The sequence below is a fragment of the Perca fluviatilis genome, chromosome 18, assembly GCF_010015445.1.
Source record: "Perca fluviatilis chromosome 18, GENO_Pfluv_1.0, whole genome shotgun sequence".
Lineage (NCBI taxonomy): Eukaryota > Metazoa > Chordata > Actinopteri > Perciformes > Percidae > Perca > Perca fluviatilis.
Window position 1 is genome coordinate 28,901,292 of NC_053129.1, and position 15,239 is coordinate 28,916,530.

At 39.5% G+C, this 15,239-nt stretch overlaps 2 protein-coding genes across 5 annotated transcripts in view; one reads left to right on the forward strand and one right to left on the reverse strand.

The window, feature by feature from the left end:
* The window catches only part of si:ch211-140l13.3, a 44,761-nt gene that overhangs the window by 18,034 nt on the left and 11,488 nt on the right, over positions 1-15,239 (reverse strand). For 3 of the 4 annotated variants that reach the window (XM_039782547.1, XM_039782545.1, XM_039782549.1), the window contains 2 exons: positions 10,871-10,959; positions 9,278-9,365 (listed from right to left, as the gene is read on the reverse strand). In XM_039782547.1, coding sequence (XP_039638481.1) covers positions 9,278-9,365; positions 10,871-10,959 — 177 coding nt within the window. The remainder of the gene's footprint in view (positions 1-9,277; positions 9,366-10,870; positions 10,960-15,239) is intronic. The other variant, XM_039782548.1, reaches the window with a different exon arrangement.
* On the forward strand, positions 1,085-5,089 carry gpr31 (G protein-coupled receptor 31). Its single transcript, XM_039782551.1, has 2 exons — positions 1,085-2,022; positions 4,449-5,089. The coding sequence occupies exons 1-2, from the start codon at positions 1,504-1,506 to the stop codon at positions 4,896-4,898; spliced, it is 969 nt and encodes a 322-aa protein (XP_039638485.1). The 5' UTR covers positions 1,085-1,503; the 3' UTR covers positions 4,899-5,089.

Sequence of the window (15,239 nt, forward strand, 5' to 3'; positions counted from 1 at the left end):
CATTTCACCACCGCGGGTCAACTACATAACGCCAAAGTGTCTACGTCGGTAGGATTAAAAGATAAAATGCCTTCTCATAAAGCTAAAAACCCCGTTCGCAACCTCCACCGGCCGCTACGAGTTCATGTCGCTGACCAAGCCGTTGAACCAGTCCTCACTGTCGCATCTCCGCCAGCGGTAGGGCTCCGAGCCGGCCACGGCTCGCCCCTGAACATCAGAGAGCCCCACTCGGTGCCGCGTGTGTGTGTGTGTGTGTGTGTGCGTGTGTGTGTGTGTAAGTAAAGAGAGAGAATGGGAGAAGAAGTTTGTGTGAGGTGGACCTGGTCACCACAGACCCAAATCTTCTCAGCTGTTGCAACTGTCATGCTGCACTCTTCATGTGGCACATTATGTTTGGCACATTGTATGGGTCACTTAATTCTTATATCATAACAAGGTAATACAATGTGTAATCAAGTGATGACTAATTAACAGTAATGCAAATGCTAAATGCCCTAATACCTGTTGATACTACAACAATGCAGAGTATAGGCTCTTAACCTGGCAGTTTTGCACATATCATGTAAGACTCAATTTCTCCAAAACTCTCCAGAAAGTGCCATTTAATGGTTTATTTTAATTTTATATTTTATATATATATATATATATATATATATATATATATATATATATATATATATATATATATACATACGTCAATGGCACTTAGAGAGTTAATATGAGGTCTCTCTCTCTGACAAAGTAAATCAAAGTGATGCGTACGCGGCGGGATAAAAGAATATAAATAATAAAAATAAAGAGATTTGAGAAGATTGGAATTTTTTTAACAAAGCTTTTCTTGTGGAAAACCTGATGCGGCCCAGCCTCACCCAGACTCTGCCTCCAGCGGCCCCCAGGTAAATTGAGTTTGAGACCCCTGCTCTAAAACATGTCGGGCTCTTGTCTGGACTGGCTGGAGCAGAGAAGGCGTTTGAGGCATGCAGAGTTGAGTGTGAGGCCTAAAGCTAAGCCCTTCTCCTCCTCCCTTAGAATCAAACATTCCATGCAACCACATTTCACTTTTCCTTCATACATTGACAGTAACACTACGTCCGTGTCCTTGTACGCCTACACGTACATCTGCCATTAATTCCCAGGGGACCCATATCTGCGTTTCCTCAGCCTATAAAGGCGGAGCTAAGAGCACAGGGCTGAACTGACAAACTCAAACTCAAAGAAGCCGTGAACCAGTCACTCTGCACACTGAGAATCACTGCCACACCTGATACTGACTCTCTCAAGACAGGACATTCCAACCTGAATGACTGGAAAAAGAAACACACATGAGGATTAAATCTGAAGACACTGAGGAAACTTGTTTGGCAAGTTTTTTTTCCTTGTTTTTAATCGGGTGAGACTTCATGTGTGATTTCCTTGTCCGTTTAGAAATACAGTACTTGCTCTAGATGCAGAGCTTGTAATTCATATTTGCTAATTACCTGGCAAGTGTATTTTACTTTTCAAATGGCAAACACTACTGCATCTCCCTTCCAACTTGACTGCGAGGCCTCAGACAAGACACTGTATAAATTCTATGCAGCGGCTACGATTGTGATTTTCATCCTGGCTTTGCCTCTGAATGCATCCATCCTCTACCTCTTCATATTCAAGCTGAAATTCTGGAAATCCAACTCCAATAATATCTTCCTTTTCAACCTGGTGTTGGCTGACATTCTCCTGATCTTCTGTTTGCCCGTAATAGCATACAACTACATCCAAGGAGAGAGGAGGATTGAGAATGACGCGGGTTACAAAGCAATGCTCTTCATGTTGTTTTTAAACCGAGGGGGAAGCATTGCCTTTCTGACTGTGATTTCCATTGATCGATATCTTCACGTGGTGCACCATGGTCGAAGGAATCTCCTAAAAGTTCTCAAGAAATCGGCTCTGATCTCGATCCTCATCTGGCTGTTTCTTGTGCCTCTCACCATCCCCACCATGCTCAAGAATTTTGATTGCAACCGCATCCCAAATGAAAACAAGGTAATGTTTCCATGCTGAATGTGCAATTTGCCCCACCCCCTAACCCTAACATGTTATTGGCAGGTTTTCAGCGAGTCTCAAAAAGCTGGCATAATACAATACACTTTATTGCCCCCGGGTGGGGGGGGGGAATCATTTTGGGCACAGTGATGCTGCAAACATAAAAACAGTAAATAGTAATCTACAATCTGATTAAAAGATACCAGTCAATATATAAAGTAGAAAACGGTCAATCAATAAATATAGCTGGTGCAATGGTAGCAGGTAATAAATAAATACAAGATGGGTGAAATAAAAAAAGAAATGACAAAGCATAAAGCGGATAATGATCGTCCCACACCGTTTGGCTTTATTGGGAAATTATTGGGACCATGAGGCAATGCAGTGCTGAGTGAGCATGTTTTGTTGCTGCGCCATTGATGCAATACACAGTTAACACAGAATGGATATTTATTTTGTGAAAACAGGTACTCAGCCAAGTAAGTCAGCAAGTAACCAAGAGGATACTATAATGTATGTGATCAAGGGGATGAGAGGCCTGATCCTAAATGAAGGATGTAGCTCTATGGCGTCCTTCCAGAGAGGACAGAGCACTGGGGGTTTATCTCATTCAAAAGCTCCACTTCGATAGAGCCGGTTTCGACACAGCATTGCTGAACTTGAGATGTATTAAACTGCATCACAAATGACAGAGCCACAGTTGGAAAATTATATGTACATGCTCAAATAAAATTATTATTGTCAAAAAAACGAGGATACGCAATTCTTCTAACTAGCGCAGTGCCCGTTGAAAATGTGCCTGTTTGGAACGGGCCGATTGTTTGGCCTGTGGTATTGTTGCTTGTAGAATTCTTCAAAACCAAATTGTACCCCAAAATAAATTACAGAAGGACCCCAAACCACTTAATATGCAACTCCACTGTATAGCCTACTACTGACTTACAGTGTAGGCTACGACTACATCAGAGGAAGACAGTACTACTGCATTTACCTGACAGAGAACTCTGCAGATTCAGAATGGAATCACAAAATATCACAATGTGGAGTAATCAGACATTAGCCTCATGGACACATGGCGGTGCGCTACCCAACCGGCCCGTTATGAGAGCTAATCAACACCTATCTGCGTTCATCAACCACCAGAACTGGACCGTGTGTGTGCGCGCGGAGAGAGAGAGAGAGAGAGAAAAAAAAAAAAAAAAAGAGAGAGAGAGAGAGAGAGAGAGAGAGAGAGAGAGAGAGAGAGAGAGAGAGAGAGAAAAAAAAAAAAAAAAAAAAAAAAAAAAAAAAAAAAAAAAAAAAAAAAAAAAAAAAAAAAAAAAAAAAAAAAAAACGTTGTGTTGCAGTCGTTAACGAATTTAACATTTCAGCAGAGGACATGTTCATTTCCATACAGGTTTAGTGGCTTGACGGTTAACGGTGAAGTAGGGGATTTGATTCACGGGGGTATTTTGGCCACGGTAATGTTATGTGTGTTGTAAATTAGCAGTAGACTTAATTAACCCGACCCAGGGTGAGTCTGATGAAAACTGATGTGTCTGCCCGGTTCAACTCTGAGATTTACTCGCATTGCACAGCGCTCTGAAGGAATAATCTCTGAGATAACTTTATGTTCTGCCAGCTCACAGCAATTTAATACAATAGCAGGAAAAGAGTCCCCCCCCCCACCCCCGCTGTTTAAAGCGTTCTGCATGTGGCGTCTGCATGTGATGTGTAGGTTACCTTCCCCCCCAAACACGGATATATATATATACACAGATACGTCTCGCTTTATAAGACAGATAGCCTGAATCACGCTCTGTCTGCACTTGTTGTCTGTAGCTGGCTGTGCTTTGCATGTGTGGGATTCTGAAACGTCTTTAAATTTGGGAATTGTCGTTTGTTTATTCTAAGTCGAAGACCGTCCAAAGTCGTGCAACTTTGCACATTTTAGTGGGTCTGAGGTGTATGTCGTAGCAAGACACCTGTCAAGTTTGAAATCCATCGAACTAACGGTTAGAGAGATATGCGCATAACCGACAGACAGACATACAGACAGACAGACGTTCCTGCAATAGATAGATAGATAGATATACTGTGTTGGCTACACTTGAAAAGTAAGTAGATTTACTTAGTACTGTATTTGAATACAATTTGGAGCATACTAGCATATTTCCATTTTATTTGACATTTCTACTCCAAAACCTTTCAGGTGGAATTATTGAACTTTTTTTTCCTCCATGTATGGATTTGAGTTGTGATTACTAGTTACTTTACAGTTTAAGACTTTACATAAACACAATAATGAAATATATTTTGAAAAGTGGTTAAACAGCTGTCCGGAGCTTTCCCAGTATACAATTTGTAGGAATAGAATGGCCAAACAATCAAGAAATGTGTTATTGATGTACTGTGACATTTAAGGTGATCCTTTCTTCTGATTTAAGGTTGTCGACATTATACGAGAATTCATCTTCTTTACCAAGATTGTCATCCCCTTCGTCATCCTGGTGTACTGCACAGTGCGTATCGTCAGGAAGCTCAGGAAACAAACAATCGGGGATACAACCAAGCTGAAGAGAGCAGTCTTTCTGGTAACATGCGTCATGGTGGTCTTCTCCTTCAGCTTCCTCCCTTGCACCATAGCCAGGGTGGTTCTGCTGATCGCCCACGAGAAGTGGACGGAACCCGACGAGGAAAAAGTTTCTGTGGTCTTTGACGGCCTTATGTTGCTCTCCTACCTAAACTGTTTGCTGGATCCGGCGGTCTACTGCTTCTCTAGCACCAAGTTTAAAGGTCTTTATCTCTCTACTTATTTCCCATTCCTTATAAAAAAAGTGCCATTGCAAAGCTTAAGGGTAAGCACAATACAACGTCCGCGCAACGATGTTATTTGAAATGAATGGAAAAAGAGGCTGTTTTGTCTGTGTGGTGACACATGTCCAACCCAAAAGGATTAGTACCTGAGACTGACAGTTTGTCCCAAAAAATTACTTACTTAAAGCTGCAGTAGGTAAGATTGTGAAGAGCCAGGACTTTGCCAACAAATTTGAACATCGAAAACTTCTCAGTCCCTCCTCCCTTTCTGCTGCAGCCCAAACCGTCTCCCAAGGGGCTTACCTCCCACACAACGGAGTTTGACAGAACTGCCGGCACGTCAGACAATATGTTCAATAACTAAACACCAACACAACGTTAACTTTACTCACCAACAGTAAAACGATGCTAACTAGCAGGCTACCGTTAGCCATTTCAGCATCATATCAGACCGACCACTGTGCTAACGTTACTATCATCCTCACAAACGTAGCTTTGTGGACTACTAATAACCAAGTGAAAGATAAATCATTCATGGTAATTATGTTACCTGTTGAGAGGAAATGTGGCTACATCTGCATCTTTCTTCAGATCTTTAAAATCCTACAGCCACGCCACCTCTGAAAAGCCACTCCATTATTCACGGAGTTTTGGAAAACCTTTCTGCAGCTCGTGCGCGGGGAGGGGGGAGGGGAGAACGCTATATATGCGTGTGCCTGAGCAGGCAGATAGACCCCCCCTGTGGCCCTGATTGGATAAAATCAACTGGGAGCGGTGGAATTTTGCCAATGGCACTACAGGCTGTAGGTAGTGCCAGAGGAGCTGTCTTTTTTTTTTTTTTTTTTTTTTACATAATTCATGTAGTTCTACTGGAACATAGGGTCAGTTTCAGCAAATATGACAGAAAGTTAGTTTTATAAGACTTACCTACTGCATCTTTAATGAAGGGTCAAGTGTGCCTTGAAGACAAGATGTCAAGTAGTTAATTCAGTTTCAAATGATTCTTCAATAGAAATTATTTAGAGGCACATATGTAAATAGGAAGATCTGGTTTGTGTGTTCGTCAGTATTATGTATATATACTGTACAGTAGTAGTGACTCCTAATAGTCTTTTTTAAGGGGAATGGCCCTCAGCCAAAGTATGCACATCTGTTTTTCTGTTTGTCTTGGACAGCAAGTATTTTTGACCATGAAAAATTCCTTTAAAGCGTTAAAAGAACAGGAATCTTATTTGTCAAATCCTACAAACTTTTATCTCAACTTCCACGGTTAAACAAGCATTAGTGTTTAATGCCATCAGAAACTATAACCATGTCATCCGAAAGTGTTTAAATAGACACATATTAGGCCATGGTCAGTCAAAACTCAATCCTAAAAGCCCATAAAGCTGATCCTTAATGTTGATTGATTATTAAAAATGTATAACTAAGGAGCCGACTGCCTATTTTTCAGACAAATCTTACTGTATTGTTGATTATCCCTTAAAAACATATGATTGTTGCGCATCTCTCTCTCTCTCTCAGAGGTCAAATCAATTTAAAATGGCTCTATTGGCATGGGAAACAGACATTTGCATTGCCAAAGCAATTGTGAAATAAAAAAAAATGTAAACGATCTACTAGCATCAAGTGTAAACAGAGCTGTGTAACATTGTAATCAAATATGACAGGCCTCCAAAATGTAAAATTCCCCAAACAATAAAGATCATGAATCATGCCTTTTTTTTTAACCAGACTAAACGATACTTTACTCAGACTTAATCACAGAAATTCCACTGTGCGTGAATACATTACCTGCATGCTCTCACTCACCTTGATGATATCATCAATAGTAATGATTCAGTGAGTTAGGGTATGTCTCTTGGTCACTGTCTGGCTGTAAATACAGGCCTTACTCATTTTAAGTAATCAACTAGCTGGGGTCTGGTGATTTTAGGTTTAATTTAGTGTAAATTTGACTCATCTGTGTGTTAAAGATGCATCATTGTGTACTGTATCATTAAATAAGTCATTGCTTTGTATTCGTCACAGCATTGTTTCAACGGTAAATGGTGAATCACTGCAACAATACAATGAGACTTTGAATTTGTTCTGTGGAATATTATGCAACTTCCTAATGATCTAATCAATTTGGGAACACATCTGAGGAAAACCCTCGTCGGGTATTATAGATTATCAAGACTGATGAATACTGATATACTGTATACACAACCTATCTGGCTCTGCAAATGTCACATCTGTACAACTGACAATGTGTGTCTACAAGTATGAAAACACTGCAAATATTTACAGAGAAAAGACAGCAACACGTGTGTTAAGGTCACATATAGTACGACATACTAATTCGTCATTCAGTTGGCAGAGATTTGACCTGAGCAGAGCTGTATGTTCACAGTATATTTAATTTGTTTGTCTGTGACTTAATTGTTCATTCAACACATATGCTTCATTCTTGTTTTTACTTTTGTAGCCACCTTAAAAAAATTTTTTATTAAAAAAGCAGGTCAAGGTGCTCTATAAATACTGTGAAAGTATCAAATTGCTCAATCCACAGAGAAATCCACGGTGCAGAGACGCAGAGAGCACAGATTCACAAGAACCGGAATAATGACCAATCACAGCAGACTGGATTTTTTGGGAGGGGGGCTTAAAGAGACAGGCGCTAAAATGGAGTGTTTTTCCAAACAGAGTCACCCTCTGTATACAGGTATATTCAGACAGACAGTATGAGAAAAATAATGTTTTTTTTTTTTTTAACATTAAAGCACATAAACATGTTCTAGTAGAAACCTGAAAATGAGCGTGATATGGTCCCTTTAAATGCTAAATGGTGTTTTGTTTCAAATAGAAATAGGTAACATTATGTAATGTTATTATATGGCTACTATATGGTACCTAAAAGGAGTTATAATAATTTCCGGTTTTATGACCCCATAAAACAGTTAAATAGAAGGGATTATGGATGCAAACATCTTCTGAATTGTTATGAAGTTATGACGTTATGTAGATATATAAGACATTTACAGAATGTGCTCCTATAACTATGGTCCCAATATTTGTCCCAACAGTTGATTTTTATTATAAGTGTCACAATAAATGCTTTAAATATATTGCCCTCAACCATCACTCAGTTAAGTGAAGTTGTCAGTGGAAATGTTTGTGTAAATGTTTCATTTTTGTAACAGAAATGTTTAACAGAGCAGGGATCAGTTTCAGAGACACCTGACACCTTTTATAACTCATTTTTACACGTGGTATTGTGCAAATACTTGTCTTGTCAAAGTCTTGTCTTTTATGTGTTTTTACTATGTGAATGTATAAATATATATTTTTTATCTTTGAGAAGATTTCTGCTGACTGACCTCCATATTCTTCCCTTCAAATAACATTGATATATATGAATGTATTTGAAGCTTGATATCCAGGCACACACCTCAGCTGATTAAAGTGCTGCTGTCACTCACACACAAATTTCAGGTATGAGTCAACATGCATTTAAAGCCATCTTGAAACTTTGGCCCTGGGAAAAGAGTGGGAGTGGTTTTGATTACTGGCTGTATTGTATCTGAAAAAACTAAGCTATTAATAGAGGGAAAACCGTCTCAGAAACAAGTAGCTAAATTCAGTCTTAAAGCTACAAAGCTCTCTGGACCATACATTTGTCACTCCAAATGATGAGAAAGAGGTAAATGTTTGAAACACATGCATTTTAGTGGCCATACAATCAGTAAGGTGACTTCAGTAAACTGCAAATGACAGCAGGTTAGCCAGATGATCAAACACAAAGGATAAGAGAGGATAAAGAAAGATCTAACATTAGTGCATTTATGCGTAATTATTAGCCTAATCATTACAACTACCTGTTGTTATGCCACTGTAGTGTGTTTCTTTCTGCGTGTAGAAATTGATCTGGAATAAAAGACTGCAAAGGAAAAGTGAGGGGCCGGGACTACCAGTCATACATGTAGTTGGTGTGAAAAATATGTATTTGGTTATTGAACTAAATGAACTTGAACAATACACTGGATGTAAAATTGTAATCCGGTGTAGTGATTTCAGTTGAAAAATGCCAGCTTTGATGATTTTTTTTTTTCATAATTCAACACATACATACACGTACAAATTCAAACTGGATCTTTATGGCAAAATGCAAAAAAAAGAATTCACATTTATCTTGAAACTGTCTCTGGGACTTTAAAGCACCAACGTGTAGAATTGTACATGGTTATAGCGTGTTTAAATGTTAATCATTTTTGTTCGTTAAATCTATTTGCTTTCTGCCCGTTCATCTCAGTTTGCCAGTTTGAGTCGTTTTCAAATCCCCAAAGTTAGAACTTTTCCACTGCTACATATAACAGGACTCTACATGTTAATATGAAATCTGAGTCAGATAAGATCAGCTGTTTTGTCTGTGTAACTAGGATGCATATGATTTCGAGAGGCAGTAGATAGTTCTTACCCTGGCTGAGACATGTGGAGACAGGATGGTCCTCAGGCCTCCTTCCATCTGATGGAGGAGGAGGAGATGACACGTTGAAAACTGGGAGCTGTAGGGCCGCACACAAACTCAAGACATGGAAAGGGATGAGAATGAGAGGAAGCATGTGAAGGGAAAAAGAAGACGCTGTTGATAAGCACTGTTTTAGGCCAATATTTAGGAACTTTGCACAACGCTTAACCCTAACCCTCTTTAAAGTATAAATGGCAGGTTTTTCAACATAAATCCCATCATGTAAGTGTGAGGAGCTCTCTGAATCACCTCAAAGGTATTCCACATATAAATAGATAAAGTATGACCTTACTGCAGTATAAACCATGATGCATTTTCAAAACTAGATCAGATGACAAATACACAAAAAATGCATGTTAGCTGATCCAGCATGCAAAACATATGTTTTCCATTATCCAAGTTTATTAAGTGTTTTCCCTAATATCTCCAGTTTGTACACGAGAATTTGTTTAAAGACGTCTCAAAAGACCTTTTGGCTAAAGTTTTATTATTGGTTACATCTTTGATTTGATTACATTACGTCATTTAGCTGACACTTTTATCCAAAGTGACTTACAATTGCTATATAGCAGAAGTTGCACGCCTCTGGAGCAACTAGGGGTTAAGTGTCTTGCTCAAGGACACATTGGTCGATGTATCGCAGTGGGAATCAAACCCAGATCTCCCACACCAAAGGCATGTGTCATATCATATCATATTCACCAAATATTAAATGGCAGCGCACCGTTGTATCTTAAAGACCTAGCGAACCCCTATGTGCCTGCTCGAGCCCTGCGTTCTGAGGGGACGGGTCTTCGGAGTGTCCCAAGGGTTAAAAAGAAGACAATTGGCGAACGGGCTTTTTCTTTCCGTGCACCGACATTGTGGAACAGTTTACCTCTGGACATCGGGCAGGCTTGTTCTGTTGAGGCTTTTAAAGCATAGCTAAAGACCCATCTGTTTACTGTTGTGTAGGAGGCCTAATTTCTCTGTACGTTTTTCCTGAGAGTCCGAGAGTGTGTTTATTTTTGTTTTAGTTATTTGAAATGTTTTTAAATTTTAAATTGTATACGCTCCGTACAGCACTTTGATTTGAAAGTGCTTTACAAATAAATGTATTATTATTATTATTTACTCTCATAAACATTTCTGTGATCTTAAACGTAACACTGCCTGTCTGCTGGGCAGGTAATGTACAGCGGGTTTACCACAGCTTGTTCTGGAACCATAGAGTGAATAAGCAGTAAAACCATAACAATGAACTAAATTAAGCTAAAAAAAAAAAAGTGCAATAATGCAGTAAAACAATGCAGTACAAACTTATTTTAAATATATTTATTATGATTTTGTAGATTATATGTAAAAGTTAAGATAAAATAGCTAATTTCACATGCACAACAGAACTCAAATTTGACTTTTGTTGTTTGCCACCAAAATGGGTGGATCTGAGTGCACCTAACTTTCTTTCCAACCTCTCTTTAGTAAAATGTAGAAAGTTGAGTAACCTAGACTTTACTTATCAAATATTCAAAGGAAGCATTTCACCAGTCATAAAGTACCCACCTTATCTGAGCTCATGGCAGTCAACACAGGCGGCAAGCCGATCCACTGCAAGGGTACGCAGGCAGGAAACATCAGACCTTCAACAGAGACTGAGACAGAGATAAAGAATGAATGTGAGAGAGAAGCAGATCAGAATGTGAAATGAGACGTTCAATATCTAAGAGATCGTGTGCGTGTGGGAAGAAACGCAAGCAGAGTCCAAACCACTGCCCAGAAAATGCTTCTTGGAATTTACACTCATAGCGATAATAAATTTAAGAGATGGGTCATCCAGAGTGCCTTGTTCTAATTGGGACAAAGTAAACAACTGTCTGTAAACTTTAGGCATCATTACTTTAAAAAAATAAATAAAAAAGGGGACTTAAGAATAAACAAGATGTCTGTGTCAGTGGATTACTACTAAGAGCTGATGCATGAAATCCTAAAGGGAGAAATTAAGTTTTAGTTTGTTGGAGGGTAGCTGATTGAAATTAAGAAAAGATAAGTTCTTGTGGGCATCTTATCTGAACAGAGATAGGCCCCTGACTGCTCTGTCTGCACGTTATGCAGGTACATAATGCAAGATAGAGCCTGCGGGGTTCTCCTTGCAACACTAAGTGTAATATTGTTAGCATTGTGTAAAGCATTTCCCATCCTACAAAGCACCTCAAGCTCAGGACTACATTGCAATGTAAACAAAACAAATTTTCTGACCTGGTATATCATGCTCTGATATTTTCTGCCATGCTTGAGATTTTTTACCCGCAAGATCAAAGACTAGAGATATGTAACTCAATGCACAGGCTGAATTTCTCCTTCATTCTTTTAACTGATATTGGCACTTTCATAACTTCAATACTCCAAATTTGGTTCGATTACAAATGACAAGTGTTACCGACGGTTGTTGGCTGTCCGTTTAACTTACATAATGCTGTTGCAAAGCAAAAAGCAAAACAGAAAACTGGAGTTTTTCATCAGCAAGGCTGGGCGACATGGTTAAAATGTCAAAATGGTTCAAATATGATCATGGGCAATTCACAACATCGATTTATATGACAATACGAAAGAATGTATAGTATGAAATTAATTGTAGCATTAACCGGCAAGAAATCGGCATATGTCAGACTGACCTGCCGGTCGACGGTCATGGCCGAGCACGTGAAAACAGGCCAATTCCAGTCACCGGCCGGTCTATCAGTGCACCTCTAATATTTATATACATATTTAGGATTTTGGACTTTCACCCAGGAAATGCGTGTTCCTTGGGAGTGTTTTAATACAAACCACCATCTTTTACTAAACTTAACTAGTCGTTTTGGTGCCAACCTTAATACGGTTAACTTAACCGTAATCTCCGCCGAAATGACCAGCAGCTTGCGGTTCTCTGTACCCAGCGCACAGTCACCTATTTTGGGGTAACTGAACTACCAACTAACGCTGACCTGACTAAGCACCATAGCCGGCAGCTCGAAGCTCTGTAGCAGCTTAAACAGCTAGCAACTGTCGCTCTGTAGCCAATGTCACGTGACGTCGGATTTTCTTGTTCTCTAGAACACTGTAAATCATTCTTGAGTTTCAAAAGGGTTGATTGTTGTAAACTAGAGGGTAGGACATTAGCTTGCAAAATCCTGCCAACTTTTCGAATTTCGTAAAGTCTCCTGACGAGCATACAAGATAATGAGCCTCAGTCTTTATCAAAAAATTTAACAATAAAGAATGATCTGGGACTCTGCTAAATCCATACAGTTTGCCAGTTTAATTAATGGATTTGGGACCAGCACTTCAAAAGAATCACATATTTGTAGGCAGTCATATGATACAAATATATAGTAAACCACAGCTTTACCCTTGATAGGTACCAATGTGTAGTTATCACTCACTACAATACATAACTTAGATTCTTTTAAAGGTCCCATGGCATTAAAATTTCACTTTATGAGGTTTTTTAACATTAATATGCTTTCCCCCAGCCTGCCTATGGTCCCCCAGTGGCTAGATGGGCCGATCTGGAATCTTCTCCTTATGAGGTCATAAGAAGCAAGGTTACCTCCCCTTTCTCTGCTTTGCCCACCCAGAGAATTTGGCTCCCCATGAGAGAGAGACATCATGGCTTTCAAACAAGCAAAGTGGCACCTTGCCCCCCACCCCCCACCCTCTCTCCTCCTCAATAGTTACAGACACAGAAATGGCACATCCTAAGGAAAGCTCATTGTGGGACTGGCTCTAGTTGCTGTAATTCTGCACCAAGGCTGAATTTCGAGAGAGACTTCAGATACAGTATTAGGGGACCACTAAGGTCTATATAAAAGAGACTTCAGATACAGTATTAGGGAACCACTAAGGTCTATATAAAAGAGACTTCAGATACAGTATTAGGGAACCACTAAGGTCTATATAAAAGAGACTTCAGATACAGTATTAGGGGACCACTAAGGTCTATATAAAAGAGACTTCAGATACAGTATTAGGGAACCACTAAGGTCTATATAAAAGAGACTTCAGATACAGTATTACAGGACCACTAAGGTCTATATAAAAGAGACTTCAGATACAGTATTAGGCAACCACTAAGGTCTATATAAAAGAGACTTCAGATACAGTATTAGGGGACCACTAAGGTCTATATAAAAGCATCCAAAGAGCACCATGTCATGGGACCTTTAAGAATCAATCACTGATTCTCCATGCTTGTTTACAGAACTATTCAAAAAGGCTCTAAAGGGCATCGCATCCACTTCTTTTCATCAAAATCACCTACGCTACTGTTGAAATATCCACAGACAAGAATTGCCTCAACTCCTGAACATAAATAGATTTGTCTCAAAATATGATTAAAGAAAAATGAGGCGTCCTTTCTCCATACTGACATTTCGGGTGGCAGGCAAAAGGTAAAATCAACAAAAGTGTTACCTGATTTCAAATGCAGAAATGTCAAACCTAGAATACCATCCACCGGTTTGTCTGCAACATCAATTGTATCTGGTTCAAACAGGGTGTTTTTAACACAAAAACCAACCCCACCTGAGCCTTTAGTTGCTTTAACACGTTTTGTTCTGTGATAAGCAAACCATCACCACGAGCAATGTTGTCATAGCGCGACAGTGGCAAAACTTTGTCATGCTCGCAGACTTCATTTTACAGACTTTAGATTTTTACAGATAACAGACTTCACATGTAGGAAAGTTAAGTCTGCTACTAAGTGCATTGGCTTTACAACAATTCATGTTTATGTCAACATTTTAAATCATTAGTATGTAGCTTTCTGATCCAATCCTGTCACAAGCTTCTTCTGCATGCATTTAACATCAGTACGAAATACTTAACATGCTAAAAGGTTGTATTTAAATAAGGCGGCCATGCTGTTTGAGTTTAGGTTGTTGAACGACATTTGAAAGACAATTTCTGTTGGTCAAGGTGCATCTCAAAAGGTGTACATGGATATTTACTAGGGATGCACCGAAATGAAAATTCTTGGCCGAAACCGAAAACCGAAAAAGAGGAAACCAAGACCGAAAACCGAAACACCGTTAGAAAATTATGCCAATTATTAGTACCATTGCATTTATGGCTATGACTGTGTACTAACTTTACTAAAATCAAGACATTGCAATTGTATAAATTAATATTAAAGTTTAATTAAAAAAATATCTAGCAGAAATATGGCTACAATCTGATACTCACATACAGTATATAGTAGCCTAAGAACAGAATAGCTTACCTATTATTATTATTATTATTATTATTATTATTATTATTATTTGAGGCACTTTCTTGCAGGATTCCACTGAACATATCAGACAACGAGGGTGCATGCCCCTCATCTGGTGCAGAGAGACAAGTCTTTGTTTCTGCGCTCTGATCTCCTGCGCTGGGCGCTGCTCCGTGCGCGCTCCATCTTCGTCTCCACGCGGGTTCTCCGCATCCATCGCGGCCTGGATCATTTCTCGTGCGCCCTGCTTTATTTCCGCATTCAAGTAATGGTCTTTATAACGCGGATCAAGTACAGTCACGATGAAGTACAGAGGATCCCAATAGATCTCACTGAGATCTATTGGGAAACGTGTGCTGACAGACTCTAAGAGCGTACTTTTCATTGTTTTCACTCCGTGGTCCGTCTCAACCTCTTTGCAGGTGGAACGGGTACTGACACACGTGCAGGTCGCGGTTTCTGTTTGCGTCATCACAAAATTTTCGTCCGTATTGTTTCGGTGATAAAAGTATTTCGGCCGAAAACCAAAAATGCCCTTTTGGGCCATTTTCGGCCGAAAATTTTCGGTGGCCGAATATTCGGCGCATCCCTAATATTTATGTCAAACCAGAGAAACCTATACGACAGCTAGGAGGGTCAAAACATCACTTCACAGGGGTCTGTCAATCTGCTCTAAGTACT